The 16,496-nt window shown below is 41.7% G+C and overlaps 2 protein-coding genes across 3 annotated transcripts; both read left to right on the forward strand.

Annotated features, from left to right (window-relative positions):
- Window positions 1-111: 111 nt before the first annotated feature.
- gde1 (glycerophosphodiester phosphodiesterase 1) lies at window positions 112-7,578 on the forward strand. 2 transcript variants are annotated; one of them, XM_030393019.1, is made up of 6 exons: window positions 112-660; window positions 1,236-1,411; window positions 3,160-3,265; window positions 4,676-4,768; window positions 5,767-5,978; window positions 6,133-7,578. In XM_030393019.1, exons 1-6 carry the CDS (start codon window positions 391-393, stop codon window positions 6,278-6,280), a joined length of 1,005 nt encoding a protein of 334 aa, XP_030248879.1. In that variant the 5' UTR covers window positions 112-390; the 3' UTR covers window positions 6,281-7,578. The 2 variants fall into 2 exon arrangements, with proteins under 2 accessions (XP_030248879.1, XP_030248957.1); XM_030393097.1 differs by having other exon boundaries at window positions 624-739.
- Window positions 7,579-9,867: 2,289 nt separating this feature from the next.
- mcrip2 (MAPK regulated corepressor interacting protein 2) lies at window positions 9,868-16,476 on the forward strand. The gene is made up of 5 exons (XM_030393637.1): window positions 9,868-10,511; window positions 10,702-10,771; window positions 12,453-12,586; window positions 14,702-14,809; window positions 15,992-16,476. Exons 1-5 carry the CDS (start codon window positions 10,457-10,459, stop codon window positions 16,060-16,062), a joined length of 438 nt encoding a protein of 145 aa, XP_030249497.1. The 5' UTR covers window positions 9,868-10,456; the 3' UTR covers window positions 16,063-16,476.
- Window positions 16,477-16,496: the final 20 nt, after the last annotated feature.

The following is a 16,496-nucleotide window of genomic DNA, read 5'->3' on the forward strand; positions in this document are numbered from 1 at the left end:
GTTATGCATAATCACTTAAGACATATTCATTTGACTTTTTATTAAAATCTCTCTTGAAACTCAATCTGGAAATGTGACTGTGAAATAATTCCGGTTAGTGGGAGCGACACGTAACGTGCGGCAGAGCTGTCGAGATGTCACTTCCGCCGCTGAGAGCAACAAGCTACATAACAGACACACGGACGCTCCTCTGGCTCAAGTCACTAGTTAATGTTACCGCCAGGCGCGACGGAGCATGACTTTATCTGAATTAGAGACTTTGAAGAGTGTAGCAGGACTGTCAGCTAACATTAGCTAGCGTTGGCAGTGTCTGGCGGTGCATCAGCTACCAGGCGGTGCTTCTTCCTGTTCTTCGACAGGTCAGGGAGAGAGAGAGAGAGAGGGACAACAATGCTGCAGCTCGGAGATGAAGTCACTCTGTACTCGGTCGTCTTCGTGCTCGTCCTGCTGGGGACCCGGAGCCCGCTGTGGACGACCGGCCTCACCGCCTCCCTCTACCTCTTTATGGCCATGTTCCGGTTCCCCCAGGTACCGAGCAGCCGGGCCCAGCAGGTGCTGCACCCGGCCAAGGGCACGGCAGGCTCCGGCAAGGTGTCAGTGGTAGCTCACCGGGGCGGTGGGCACGACGCACCTGAGAACACGCTGAGAGCCATCCGGGAGGTGAGAGAGGAGGCTGTAGTGGGGTCTCTTATCCTGCACATGGTTCTCCAGCATCCCCATCCCGACATGCCATAGTTCTGTAAGCTGACAGGGGGCTAAATGTCCCTTTAAACAACTTACTTAAGCTGCACACTCTGTCCACGCTGCGATTCACTGAACTGTACTATCCACTGGAGGCCAGTGGTAAAACACATGAATGTTTGGAAAGTCACAATTAGGCACCACATTTCTAATCTGCAACTCTGATAACAATACCTTTATACATATATATCTATATCTATATCTATATATATATATATATATATATATATATATATATACACACACACACACACACACACACACACACATGCATACAAAGACATAACACAAGCAAACATAATTGCAAAAATGTGTTGTTTTTTTTCAAATCCCCATCTCCGTGCTCTAGAGTGTCCATCTACACAATGGAAATACTGTATTTAGATTAAAGCTTCCTTTTTTGGCACAGCAGTATCTTGTTATTTATTGGTCATGACCAGAAACAGATCCTCCCCAATTAGTTAAAACTGTCTTATTTGTCTATGGTGCTCTAGGCCAGTAAGAATGGGGCGACAGGCGTGGAGTTGGACCTGGAGTTCTCAGCAGATGGCATCCCGATACTGATGCATGATGAGACTGTGGACAGGACCACCAACGGGTCAGGACCCCTCAGCCAGTTCAGACTGTCCGAGTTGGGTAAACTGGACGCAGCAGCTAAACATCGACTCAGGTAAGAAAGAAGGATATAGAGAGGGAGGTGCATACAAGCATACAAGTTTAACCATTTTTCCCTTTCCTGATAATTTCTTATAATTACCTGGGTGGAAATTGCCTTTTTGCATTTGTATTAAAAACCAGACTTAAAAACATCTTCTCCTTCTGGCAGATGGATAGATATGATTTAAAGTGGTGTCGCACCAGGTCAGACAAGTAATACATGTTTTCTGAGCTAGCTGGAGGCTTGAAGCGCTGAATACTATGGGCTGCATCATTAATTACTGCACTGTGACTTACTGAATGTTTGTTTGCACCTTGCTGATGTTGCCTTTATTTAGGAGCACATCAGAGTATTGTCTTTCCACTCATAGGCTGGTATTCTCTTTCAAATGTACTTTTTGCAGTAGGACTGCCTGCTAAGGAACAAATTGTTGAGGTACAGTTGCCGGGGATGCTGAATTGATTAAAAAAAGCAAACAAAACATGGCTTTGATTAACTGAGACAGGAGGGAGACAATGTGCTATTGATACAGAACCATGCTGTTGGTATAACAAATGAGACAAATCAAGACAAACAAAACGAAAAAGAGTCACTCTAAGATGAGAAGCTGAGATGCCACTGATAGACAGGGACACCATCTAAGACCCTGCTGCAAAAGAATTGAAACTAAAAAGTCAAAGTTATAAGTCAAACCTTTTGAATTAGTTAACAAAACAAATACCACAATGTACTCCCTGCCACTGCTGCTACAAAACAATTACAGAGGAAACACTGTATAAACTTCATGTTGTTTTTTTTTTGTTTGTTTGTATGTTTTTTTGGCTTTTATGTTTTATTAAACAAAAACAACGTATAAGTATAGGGCAACAGGCTGGAAATACATAAATGGAAGGTTATGCTATGTGTGACAAAAATAGAGAAGTTTCAGTTCCTTCACATACACAACATGTCATTATGAGTAGCCAAATATACATAGCACAAACCAACATAGACAGCCACAGAGACAACAAACAGTGCTGTCTCAGACAAAAACAACCATAACAACAAGAACAACAGGGGATGGGGCCATATCTTTCGTAAACAAAAGAATCATATATGATATACAAAAATAAGAATGGGGGGAATCCCCCCAGAGACAGCATCCAGTTTTTACATTCCACCACAGCAGCATCATTAACATCAAGAGCAAAGTAATTCAGGTAGCCCACTATGTGTTGATCAATGCTGTATTTTCTCACGTACGGTCTACCAAGCCCTTCAACACAATGGTAGCTAGTCTTGAACCAATATAAGTCAGGAATGGGGACCAGATTCAAACTTTATGTATTTTGACAACTTAACTGTAGTGTGGACAAGTTACCCGGTGCCCCTAATGGAAGTGATGTCACGAAGTTACATGATGACTTGACAACAATAACTTAAAGCTTGAGGTCTGTTGATATTTGGGATGGTCATTTCAGATGCAAAACTTTCTCCCATAAATGCATATGAACAACCAGGAGACTCAAGTGCTCCTTTCATGCATGCTATGATGATGTATGTATTTACTTCACAATGTCAGTTTACACGAGACAACTATATCCTGAAGTCATTTTTACTGGACATTGTAGCACAGGAGCATAAATATGGCTTAAATGTCTGATTTGGAGATGATGCTCTGATCAAAGCTAAGAGTTGTTCCCCAGGTTATTGTGTTTAAAAAGCACAATGTGGGCATGAGCTCAAGATCTATCTGAAACATTTGTATCCTCTGTCACCAGGGACAAGTTTGCCGGAGAGAAGATCCCAACTCTGGAGGAGGCCGTGGAGGAATGTATCAGACTGCAGCTCATCATCTACTTTGATGTCAAAGGTCATCCGGATGAGGTGCAGCCAACAAAACAAACAAACAAACAAAACAAGACTTGATCATGTGCAACATGGCGATCATGCTTGTTGATTTAATTGATCTGTAACCTAGTCAGTATTGCATAATGAAGAGAACATGAAGCTGTGATTTTAAGTACCCTGGTACAAAATGATCCTAAAATATCTGTGGCGTTGTTTGAATGTTCTAGTGCAGAAAATAACTAGATGATTGATTAATTTATCAAGTAGTTACTAATGAATTTACTCACTACTAAGGGTGGAAGGTAGTTTTACATGTTTCTGTCTTCTCCTGTTTAAATCTCCTGTTGGGGAGTTAATTGTAGATTTTGGCAGGGTTCTTTTAATGATGTAGTCTGACACAAATCATTTTTATCCTTCCTGTGAGCATTACACTACTGAATTACTGACGCATTTAAACAAAGATATAACTTTAGGTTCTGGTAACCTGTATGGAACATAAATAAAATGCTGGCAGATTCGGTAATAGCTTAATAATCATTAGTTCAAGTCTTATCATTACCAGTGCGTCACAGTTACTTTGACAAACATTTATTAAAGTTCGTACTGTCCTTTGGGACATTTGTTATTTGCTAACAATATTACATCATCACTTGATGTTTCTTGTGGATTTGTGCTCAAACAACTTTACATACTCTATCTGATGTTAGAATATGACTGAGCCAAAACAGCTCTAAGCTGAAAGATGTAGTTAAGTCATTTAGTCACTGCAGTTCCATTTCCATTTAATTCTGCATATTGGAAAGCTAAATTAAAAGCTTACATTGAGCCAAGGGAAGTTTATTTATATAGCACTTTTAGACACAAGGCAATTGAAACTGCTTTATAAGGGCAAAGACATACTTTGGAAATGGGACAAAAAAATAAATATTTACTGTACAAAAAAAAGAAGGATCTGATCTATTGGAAAGCCAGGGTGAATAGCAGCGTTTTAAACCTTGCTTTAGATGAGTAAACAATTGTAGCTGCCCTTTATGTATTTAATAAACTCGTTCCACCTGTGGGAAGCATCAGAAGTAAAAGCTGCTTCACCTCCCTTGGTTTGATCCTAGGAGCAATAAGTTAACCTGTTTCAGATGACCTGAGGGGTCTTGGTGCTTCATAACGTGTCAGTAAATCAAAGATGTCTTTTTACTGTACTTTGAACCTCTTGATGAGCGGTTCCACATTTTTACAAGAGTAAGCAATGCTGCATCGGTCGTTGTTGTTTCAGGTGGGGACATTCTTGCGTTCAGGGCCCACAGCAGTGTGTCTACCCACAGACACAGCTGCTTATGAGCACCAAGTGGTCGGACAGGAACACACACAAAGTGATATAAAGCATCACACGTAACTCCTAAGCAGCTGACTGTCCTACAGTAACCTTGTGTTTTCTCCTCCCCCATCCAGGCAGCTGCTGCCCTTAAAGAACTGTATAAAAAACATCCAGTCCTCTACAACAGCAGCATCGTCTGCTCCTTTGAGCCCAAAGTCATCTACAGGGTAAGAGGGAAGTTTTTCAGCATGGTGGAAGTGAGTCAGATGTTCTCTGTTTGACTGTTTATTTTCTCTGGAACAAAATGAGACATTTTAATAAATGAGACAGTGTGAACTTTTTGGTAACCTTTCCCTCTCGTCAGGGCTCGAGCGCTCGGCTTACTTACGCTAAATGTCCATGTCGTCTATAATTAAGTGTAAAGCCTGACCACTGTAGGAAGGTGAGCTTGCACCACAGGTGATGCTGTAACAAATGAGTTTGCAGCTTTGCCATATTTTCAGAGATATGACTGTATATGAATTTGACTGAACGATGTCAGTACAGCACAATAATCCCAAAGCACAGTGCTGAAGCCTCTTACTTGTCAACTCTGCCACATCAAAAATGCTAGCTGACTATACAAGCTGGGATAGCCTGACCAGTATGGGTCACCTCACAGACAACAAATGACAGGCTTTCTGGATGAAGTAACACTTTTTGATTTATTTTCTGCATGTGCAAAAATGTGAATAACATTTATCTGGTTCACGCTGGACATTCTGATAGAAACACATCCAAAAACAAATCACTTTTTTGTCTCCCTTTTCTACCCCCAGTATCTCATAGTTAACATACTGGCACTGATTCAATAAACTGAAACATTTGCTCACATTGCTGTAATTTGTTGCATTGCTGTTGTGTGTATCGTATTGTTAACATTCACCATTTCTTCTATATTACTAAAGAGCACCATGTAGACACAAGGCACTAGAGGTGCTTTACAAAGGCATTGAATTACATAAGAAATAAGACAATAAGAGAACGTTACAATTGCATTTTGAAAGAAAAGTTGAAACAAAACTAAAAACAAGTAGATAAAGATGAGAAAGAAATAACATTTCATAGATGATACAAACAATAAATACATGGTTACATATTGTGATTCAGAAGTTGTGATTCTAATCATTTGAATACTACAGTAATCATTAACGCTGCATGTCTTTTATGCTTCGCTCCGGCCCAGATGAGACAGAGTGACCCAGAAGTGGTCACAGCATTGACCCACCGCCCGTGGAGCCTGAGTCGGCTCGGAGATGGAACCCCGCGTTTCTCGTCGCTGTGGCAACACCATTGGTTCGCGCTAATGGACATGGTGCTGGACTGGGCGCACCACCACATACTGTGGAAGCTCTGTGGCACCTCGGCCTTCCTCATACAGAAGAACTTTGTCTCACCGTGAGTTCCTGCAGCTGAGACCCATGAGTGTTCTTCTATACATGTACTGCATGATTCTGTAGTGAATGTGGGGGCCATTAAAAGACAAGAACAACCTGTGTAATATTGTTCACAACAGAGGATATAACTGAGTGTTTCTGTGTGCTGCCTGCAGGGACTACGTCCAGTACTGGGCCCAGAGAAGGGTGGAGGTGGTAGCCTGGACAGTCAACACAAAAGTTGAGAAAGAGTATTACCAGGAGCTGCTGCAAGTCAACTACATCACAGACAGCCTGGTGGAAGACTGTGAACCCCATTACTGAGGCACACATGAACCCAGCACATTGACGCGTTGACACACATAAACATTAAAAGCGATCATATGAACGGAACATTTCACTGTCTTCTCATCTCCCATAATGTGGCATCAGGTAAGGGAACATGTGCCACACTTTTATTCCTACACACACTTTGATTTCTGTGAGTGTGTGTGTATGAGTGCATGTTTATTTGAGGCAGTGAAACAAGGTGCCATACAAGAGGCCAAGTAAGAGACATTTTGAGGCATTTATAATGATTCTGGTCATACAGTAAGTGTCTTCAAAAGACATGAATCAAACGTACTGTATTCAACAACTCAGGACTACAATGATGATTTTTTTTTCCCTTGATAATCTTATCGGTCTTACTGTTTTTAGACCTATAATGTCTTACATTGACTGACTGTACTTTGTACTCAGTAAGAACATTAGTCTGAAGTAAACGACCTGAAAATGATGCTTACTACTAACTAATAATATACATGTTTTATAACTAATATACAACAGGAACAGTTTGACACACAAAAAAGACATACAAATAGTTTTAGCACAGTCCAATGCAGGTTTATATTGCACATATCCCACCCAGTAAAATTATCACACAATAGATATGATTTTGTTTTTAAATGTTGTGATCTTTGTTTGAGAAACATCATTTGGTTCATGCTGGTTGTCCCTTCTGTATCTGTTGAGCGGATACCAGTGACACCAGCACCGCCTCAGCTTTGATCTGTCCAATCCATCTCATGTCACCTCAAGGTTATATGTGCCTGTTTAGCTAAAAGACAAGGAATTACTCTCATTGTAACACAGTATTGTGAAAAAACTATAGGACAGTGCAGAGGAACAGTAAGGGATGATTTGTAGTGCAATAAACTATAAAACAGTAAAGAGAACATTGTCACTGCAGACGTGTAAGCAGAAGCACAGGTGTATCTAATAACATGAACAACATCTCTGTTGCATTTAGGTGTGAAATAAGTTGTGCCAGTTAGCCAGCACCTGCAGTGTCTGTATGGTACGTACATGGAATACTACCATTATTATTAATGTTAATCACATGTGTTGGACAAATTTAATTCACTGTCGTAGACGTTTAACAAATAATAAGACCGCTATAATACTGTTTATATGCTATTATCAACCTCATCTACATTTGATCAATGTTTAATATAATCGAAGATTACTTGACAGCTTTAAAATGATTATAAATGATTCATGGTAAAATAAATGACAAAGTGAAATGCTTATCCCACAGTTGGTCTTAAAGTTGGAATAAATCAATTCTGAAGATTTGGAAACATTTGACATAATGCGTTTTTGTGCCGAACAAAGTCGGGCAATGCTAGATGTTTTATTTTTAAGTGAAATGTTTTGTGTTCGATTTTTTTTCTTTTTTTTTTTGCACCTTTGGACAGCTGAGAGTACGAGTCACCAAATGGGTCCCTAAAGATCAGCTGACTCAGCTGACATTCTGCAGCCAGGCCCTGTGCAGAACTGACATGATTCAGGATCTCAACTTTATGGTTTTAATGGTGTTCGGGGCACCGTTAACAGACTGTCTCAGAAGTATTTTGACACCCATGCACACATATGCTTTTTTTGTTGTTGTTTTTTTGCCGATCAGAAAGGGAAAGAAAAGTCGGGGAAAAAAGGGTGAACTGTGCCACTTTTATTGAGTAAACTTTAAGGGGCACTATTTAGTTTTGGGGAACAAATTCAAACTCAGGCAACTTTTTCTTTGGGCCTTTATTGATAGAACAGCTGAAGACATGACAGGAAATAGGTTGGGGGGGGGGGGGGGGGGGAGTGAGACGCAGCAAAGGGCCCCAGGCATTGGCTGTAGAAAGGTACAGGGACAGTGTGAGAACTAATAGATGCATCTTGTTCAGTACTGAGTAAACATCCTTTGACCAGGGTCTGACCTGTGCTGTTAATGCAGAGCCTGTGTAGTGCGGACTCTTGGTGATTAGCCTCTTGGCAGAGTCTCAGGTGATTGACCCACAGAGTACAGATGAATGGGGGGTGAGTTGGAGGTGTAATGTTAGATATCACCCTGGATAAGCCTGTCTGAGCCGCTCCTCGTTCCCCTGATCTTAAGTTACTAAACACAGACTGTGGAGAGGAGCCACTCAGGTGTATTTCACCTGGACAACACAGGTTACCTGTACTAACTCTGTGGTACATTTGAGATAAAGTAAAAAAGCTCATTATAGTGGATAAACCACAACTGGAGAGAAAATATATATAAAGAATATGTTTTATTTGAATATTTATTTGATGAATGGTAAATACTAATCAGACTGCCTCAGTTATTATTTAATAAGCTATGACGTGAAAAAGAAATGTACAAACTGCAGCAGCGTCCGTTTTTATCCTTATTGTCAGCACGTTTATCTGTCTGCGCCGTTGGTTTAATGGGTGAAAGGTGATCGCTCCTCTCCTCCTCCAATACACCGTCTAAGGGGCGTGCAGTGACGTCACGGAGGGGGGTTGCCCTGCTCAGTAAAGCAGTCCGGTCACATAAACAGAAACAACAGGAGCGGAAATACGGATGCTCAAACTTCAAAGTAAAAGTCACGACAGCATGACACTCGATAACTTAAATCATTGTGAAGTACTCAATATTTAAAAAATTATTAACTAAGCATTAGAAAATAAGATTGAGGATTAAATTCTTTATGTTGATTGTGTAAAAGAACAAAGCAGCAAAGCCTGCTGCGCAGTACAGAATACAAAAGTATATAGTAAGATATATATACTTATGTATAAATTAGTTTCAAAAGGATTAGAAGGATTGTAAACACTTTCTGCAAAGAGAAATCAAAGAAGATAGCACGTCCAACTAATTCAAATGCAGGTGGAATGGAAAGTCTCACTTCAGCCTTGAAAAAAGACTGGGACATGTCTCTCATTAATTATCTGAGACGTGTGTTCAATCTGTCACATTATACTACCCACAAAAATGTGTGACAGTTAATAAATGATAAGCAAGAGCAGAGTGCACGATTGTCTTTCTTCTGCCAAATAGAATGAAGCAGTTATCAAAAATAACAAAAAACACAACATAGACAAAGTAGGCATAATAACGGTTTACAGTTTCGATGGTTATATAATATCTACATCTCATAAAGAAGTACTTTTGATGCAGTTTTATCACAGGATATGGTAACTGTACACCTGAAACACACACACACACACACACACACACACACACACACACACTAAGAACACAACTATCTTTCACTAACTGGTTGTATCCTGTGGTACCCAACCATACAGATGGTGCTTGTTGTATTTGCCCAGGTTTTGAAAGATGTAAAGGTGTGTTTTATTACAGCTGCTTTCTAATTCAGAAAATAAAAAAGGAACATGCCCCCAGTTTATTAAAAGGCTGTCAGATAGCATGAGTACATTCTATTATTTGAGATCATTTATTTTCTTACATCACACCCTATGATTTAATAACACAATGTTGGTTAAGAATGAAAATTAGAAGGTCACCCAAAGACTGGACATCAGAGGAAAAAAAAATGTTATCAAACATGGCTTTTATTTTGAAAACCCTGACCGGAAGTGGTGCCCATAATTCTTTCTGGCATGACTCTTGCCAAGCATGGTAGCTTTCCGTCCTGATGAAAATATCAAAGTGTGCGGTGTCCTTGTCTTCTGTCACAGAGCTGGTCGTTGTTGCAGCGGGTCCCGGAGCACAGAGGACAGACTGTCCCGCCTGGAGTGTCCCTTTCCTCGGCTGTCAGGAAGCACCGTGCACTCCCCCCCCGCCCTTCGCCTCTTCTTCTTCTGACTGATCACCTGCATGTGGAGTCGCTTTCTCCTTGGATGACCTACACGCAACCTCTCTCAGGAGCAGCATACGTCTCTTCATTACAGCTGAACACCTGCTGGTCAGGAGGAGCAGTGGGACACGTATCAATACCCAGCCGGAGACGAGTCAAGGCGAGAGTCCTGCAGGCTTCAGGCCGACTCTGGAGCAGCTGACCCGGGGAATAAAATACGACGCTGCTAAATAATTTTTTCCTCTCATCGTGGCTGGGTCAGGAGGAGCGGACACCGGAGTGGGAGTCCTGCAGAGTTGACAGTCAATGACAGCAGCTGATAATTAACAAGACAGGACGGACGGCCTTTAAAGAGGGACACTACATCATTCTAGGAGGCTACATGATGTACACAATCACCAGAGGTCCCAGCAAACTTGTTACACAACGGAGGACAGGTCAGTGAATGGGTGCGCTTATCTGAAGCATGATGCAATGTCACATCATCAGATTCACTTTGAGCTGTGGGAAAGGAAAGTTTGGGCTGGTGTGGCAAGGGAGAAATGACCCCCCGTGTTTGGCTGCGGAGGGGTTTAAAGGTAAACTGCGCCGTGCTGAAACCATTTAACCCTATATTTTGTCTTGAAGGTCCCACGCAACAAATCGAGACCAAATTCAGCGACCTGAAGCTGAAGCCGACGTCTTGGCTGTCCTCGAGGTAAAGTATCCATACTGAGGTGTTGTTTTGGTGTGTGTGTGTTCTGAGATCGTCTCTGCCGCGTGGGCCCCAAAATACTCACGCACGTGCGCCGTGAGTGCGATCATGTAACACGCCGCCCTGACTTTGGTAACGCCGCTGCACCCATTATCGGACGCAGCTTTTCCCCGCAGATTCTCGCAGTTTCTCTGCGGTCAGTTACACCGCGTGACCTCGCGCGAGACAACCGACGTCCCCCCCGCGGGCGTGTCAGCATGTTGTGACGCCGGTTCTGACCCACCTGTCCTGCCAGGGTTCCTGTGCTCCCTTCAGGTGCTGCTCGGAAATATAAACACCATTCAAAGACATACTCAGCTGCCAGGTTGTGGGTGCACTCAGTTTACCTCGTTGATACAGAAGAGGGGGATCAAACCTCTCGGTGTGATGTAATACACAGAAACATAGTCATTGTAAGCCTCTAAAACAGTTTAAATACTAACATTACGAACAGTCTTGCGACAATGTTTGAGAATGCATTAGTGTTAGGTAAGAGGTGTACCAAGTAAGGCCTTGTTGAAAGGCATTCTGGGACAAAAAAGCAACATTCAGTCATTTAAAGGTCTATTGTGTAGAATTTAGAGGGATTTAGGGTCAGAAAGTGAATTTACCATTGCTAATTATGCATTCATTAGTGTTTAATTGCCTGAAACTAAGGGCCTTTGTGTTTTTGTTACCATATAATGAACCTTTTATGTCCACAAAGAGGAACGGGTCAGAGTCTGCCATGTTTTACCGCCATCTTTCTTCAGCAGCCCAGAACAGGCAATCATAACACTGACGCCAGAGAGGGTCTTGAGAGTTTACGCATAGATTAAACAATAGAACTAGATACCCAAGGATGGCACCACCTATTCATTTCAATGAGACTTGCTCGCCTGGTACGTACACCAGAAACACGTTTCTGAGTACTTCTCAACTACTCTGAGTTCTCGCTTTGCCCATAGACTTCACATTGTGATGACATTGCAGTTTTGTGATTTCCTTTTCTGAGCTTGAGGCAAATATTACAAATGTTTAACCTCCATCAATTGAAAATTCTTAATATAAAGAGTCATAATTGACCTTTGAGGTGTACTGTTAACAGTTTTGCAGACATTTGTTTAACAATGGCAGCCTTTGGGGGGAAAATGCTTTTCAGACCACAGGTGATCTTTCTGCTGCAATACTGTGAGTGGCCACGGGGTAAAACTGGAAACAAAGGCTGTGCAGCCCAATCATATCCAGGTCTTAATAGTAGATTCATAGTTTGACAAGTTTAGATGAGGGTGAGGGGAGAACAGCAACCTCACTGCTAGATGCCACTAATAATCGACACACTGGACCTTTTAATGACAAATTAATCAGCAAAAACTCAACATGATCTGCTGTAAAATCATTTTTCTCTAAACTCCCTCCCGATGAAAACGGAGAGATACCTCTGAAAATGTTTTATTTATTGTTGTATGTGCAGAATCAAGAATGAATCCTCAATCTCAATTTGTCTAAAAGCTAAAGACATAACCTCAGGCACTAGTCAAACATATAGTTTCCAGAAGTTAACAGACAACCAGCATCAACTGTTAATCACTGTGAGATTTAACCGTTTGTTGCAGACTGTCCTAATCTGTTGAGTTGACATTAACCCTGTCTGATCCCTCCACAGCTCTCCGCCCCCGAAGATCGTGTTCAATCGTTTGAACGGGAAGCGCTACCACAGTGCAGCCACACAGAAGACCGCCAGCCCAGCAGAGGGGTTCACACAGGCACATGAAGAGAACGTCAGATTTGTGTATGAAGGTGAGAGTCCTAGGATCAATACATGAGCAGATGTGGGTCACAGTGCCAAGGTCAGACCTCTAGGGCCAATCCTGAGGCCGGGAGAGATTGTAGATCCTCCTCTTAACGCAACAAGGTCAGAGGTTGAGAGGATGGAACTGGGACATAGTGGTGGGCAGATAATCTTCCTGACTGAGCAGCTGCACTTCAATTGATTGGTTCCTCTGGGGGCTACAATTTGACTCATTTTCAAAGCGGCATAAACAACTGTGTTGCTTATAGTCTGTAAAAACCCAACAATGATTAAAAATCAGGACTGTGCACCTTTCCCCCCTGTGCTGAAGTTTACCAAGCATGCTGTACTGCTGGCCAGTACTTCATGCCCCGGTGGAAATGAATGACTTCGGCTTGAACCATCTTATCTGTGTTACTCTTGGACGGCTGCCAGTGAAGACTGGTCTGTGGCATCCTTTTGTGACCATAAAATTCAGCTTTAGAAAAGCTCTTTTTCTGATTCTTCACTGCTCAGTCCTAAAGAAAAACCTCTGGCACAGTCCGTCGAGTTGTGTTAAGATGGACGACCTGATGGGTCCACTGTGATAGGAGAGCTGAGAAGACCACAAATGTCACCTGCAGACATGTTTAAATAACATTTTCCCCAAACACATGCGCTCACATTCACATAGCCAGTTTACTGCTACATCAGAGTGATACAGGCTGCACAAGGGAAGCCATGTTTGTGCTTGAGGCGAGTCAAACCTTGAGGCTTATCTGTGGGTGAAGCTGGAAAACCTTCACCCACTGCAGATAAAACACACCACAGACCAATGCAGCCCTCTGCTAAGGGTGCTGGGAGGAGTGTCAGAAGTGAGATCAGAAGTGCAGGGTGAAAAAGAAAATAGAAATGTTGTCCTCATGTAATAGAAATGGTTTGCCTGTGCCTGAACTGGTATTTTTGCTTATCGTGATGCCATTTCTTTGAGTGTCTTCAAATGCTTCATATCCTTAAAATCTGTACAACCCAAGCTACATGGTTACATAAGTCAATAAACCACAATTATTGGTTAAAGTATTTAAATCTTGAAATAAATGGGGTTTTTTTATTTGTTAGTAAATGTTACTGAATTAGCTCACAATATATTGTTTAAAAACGATTCAGAATGTAGAAACGTGAACAGAATAGTTTTTTAAGATATGCTCATTTTATCAGAAGAAAATAAAGGTGTTCTGATAATTGTATCTGCAACTTCCCCATAGTTGCAGCACCCTACTCTTGTGTTTTGCTTACTAAGATGTAATTTCATAGCTCATCTTAAAGGAGACCCATTAGACTTGTATGTTTTTTCTTATTTCCTTTCCTTCAGTGTGTTATAGGTTCTTGAGCATGTAAACGATGCCACAGAAAACACTGCTCCTGAAACACAACATCAGTAGACCCGTCTATAATTCTGTGACTTCTTGACATCACTATGTCAAACAATTTGCATAATTTATGCCTTTAATCACAGTAGAAGTGAAGCTAACTGGAGGCTGAAAACTAGACAGAGCTGACCGGAAACACGGTGCCGTCTCAGGCATGTGTGAGCTGACCAATTGGAGCAGACTGGGTATTGGCAAGGGGGGGTGTTCTTAAAGAGACAGGACAGCATTTCAGACAAAGAGGGGTTGGACAGTATGAGAGAACTGATGTGTTTTTTGAGAAAGAAAAATGCTTGTTAACAATGATGAACCTGTAAGTGAGCATCATGCCTCCTGCTTTATATCCATCGTTTCTGTATAATCTAATCTACAAGGCAATGTAAATCAATAAACCATGACTGTATCATAAAAATCAACCTGCATTTCCGCTTTACGGCACTTTTCTCTATGCCACCACACATCATCTCCACTTTTTGCACCACATGTAATGCAACATAATGTTAAGTGCATATGATGTGAAGCTTTTTGCTGCAAGAGCAATCGATGCTGTAGCTGTTAGTGTTATTTCAGATCAATTTTAGATCCACGGGAGGTCCATTTTCAAAGGGTTTAAAAACAAGCCTTAATCCAGGCTGAAATCCAAATCAAAAGTCCTGCTGACCGTGGATAAGTTCAAGTGAATTCAGTTTCTAATATGTGTGTGTGTTTTGCGTGCAGCATGGCAGGAAGTGGAGCAGAAGCTGGGGGATAGAGACGCAGGGGAGCCAACTGGGAGCCCCGGGCCCATTCAGTACACTGAGAAGACTCCCAGTGCTGCGATGAAGAGTAAGTTCCTGCATCTGCACTTTTGCTCAGGTGTCATTTGGATTAGCATACAGTTCCCGTCCATTCACCTGCAGACTCTTCAAAGACTGGGACAACAAAGTAAATTGGCCGTCACATCTCACCACTGAGTTTTATGACATCCCCACAGATAACCCTCTTCCTGCATTTTAACCCCCTGAACTTTAAACCAGGAATATCTGCATGTTTTTATTATTCCTGGTTACTTACACACCGCAGGAAAGCTGCTCTCATCTCTCCGACGGAATCACATGCCAGGTGCTTTTTGGCTCTGCTTTATCTGCAGCCTGAGGGCAGCTCTTGTAATAGTTTGCATTAATTTTTAACTCTTCCTTAGTCTACGAGAACCAGGCTGATCTAGATAAACCAGCCCCGACTGCTGATTACATGTCTCGCCTTGACACGCACACGTCTGCTCCGGTTCCTCTTCTTCTGTGGCTCGCTGCCATGAAAGGTTGTGACAGATTTACTGAAGAATGCACTTTTTTTTTTTTTTTTTCTTAAGTTACAATATGAGCAATTATTATTTTTTTAATTATTATTTTATTCCGAATATGCAAATAGAACACGGCTTCCTGATTGCTATTTAACAAATTATTTGCACAACATAATATAGAAATTAAGATTTTGAGGAAGCAAAATAATAAACATTAAAAATTAAACATCTAATAGTGTGTATCCTACGTGAGTCTGGATTTTTCAAAAACGGCACCTTGGATTTACCTTTTTTTTTTCTTTTTTGCCATGTAATCGCTGTGGTTCTAGTAATGGTGGTGCTGGTTGGTTTACCACCACTTTGGTCAAGGCTGAATTATCTAAACAGCCTTGCATGGATTGCTGTAAAGATACTCATGGTTACAAAAAGATAAATCCTTATTTGAAACCAACACCGCTTCTCGAACACTGCATTTATATACCTTATCTTTGTTTAAACTTTGTGACACAGATTTGAAATTCTGACATTTTTCTTGGTTGAGTTTGTCAGCCCCTCTTTTTTTTATTTTGTTATCCATCCAGATCATCACTCCTTTCTGTGAAACGGAATTTGACTTTGGTATCCACGTGACAAAATGAATAATTACTGAACAAAATGAATGAATCACAGAACACGGATTAAGCTTCAATTCTCTGACCCCCTCCCCTGTTGTTTGTGTCTCTGTGCAGACTTTGTGCCCATAGACTTGGAGGAGTGGTGGGCTCAGCGCTTCCTTGCCAACATTGCCAACCTTTCATGAGCTTGTGAGGCTTTGAGTCGGGACAGGAAACACCGCGTCGATGCGCCGTGGGTGAAGGCATCAAGAGTGTGAGGAGGATCCGTCTCCATGATCTGCGGTACGAAATGGTCGTACTTAATTCGGAATCTGATTTGACGCCGTGTGCTTCACGCTGCTGTAGAGAAAACTGGTTGCACAACCTGATGCAACGACAGCGACCTGATTGATTCTCAGCGCTGACTTGATGTCGTGCTGCTGCGAAGGACCCGTCTCTCTCTACTTGAATGATGAATCGGATAGAAGTTGAGATTTTTTTTTTCTTGCCCAAGAACCTGCCTCCTTTCTCAAGTGTGCTCAGCTGTATGTACACTGTGGCTGATCTTTTAATATAAATCTACTGAAGAGCAAAAAAAAAGTAAAATGTTTTTCAAAAATCTCCAGTGTGTTGAATCATT

Source organism: Sparus aurata, chromosome 1 (assembly GCF_900880675.1).
Source record: "Sparus aurata chromosome 1, fSpaAur1.1, whole genome shotgun sequence".
In the NCBI taxonomy this organism is placed as follows: domain Eukaryota; kingdom Metazoa; phylum Chordata; class Actinopteri; order Spariformes; family Sparidae; genus Sparus; species Sparus aurata.

Excerpts from the sequence above, each read along its gene's own strand:
- gde1 (XM_030393019.1), top strand. The coding sequence starts at position 391 with ATGCTGCAGCTCGGAGATGAAGTCACTCTGTACTCGGTCGTCTTCGTG. Across the intron at positions 1,412-3,159 it reads GCAGCTAAACATCGACTCAG|GGACAAGTTTGCCGGAGAGA; the intron begins GTAAGAAAGAAG and ends CTCTGTCACCAG. Across the intron at positions 4,769-5,766 it reads AGCCCAAAGTCATCTACAGG|ATGAGACAGAGTGACCCAGA; the intron begins GTAAGAGGGAAG and ends GCTCCGGCCCAG.
- mcrip2 (XM_030393637.1), top strand. The coding sequence starts at position 10,457 with ATGATGTACACAATCACCAGAGGTCCCAGCAAACTTGTTACACAACGG. Across the intron at positions 10,512-10,701 it reads TGTTACACAACGGAGGACAG|GTCCCACGCAACAAATCGAG; the intron begins GTCAGTGAATGG and ends TTTGTCTTGAAG. Across the intron at positions 14,810-15,991 it reads TCCCAGTGCTGCGATGAAGA|ACTTTGTGCCCATAGACTTG; the intron begins GTAAGTTCCTGC and ends GTCTCTGTGCAG.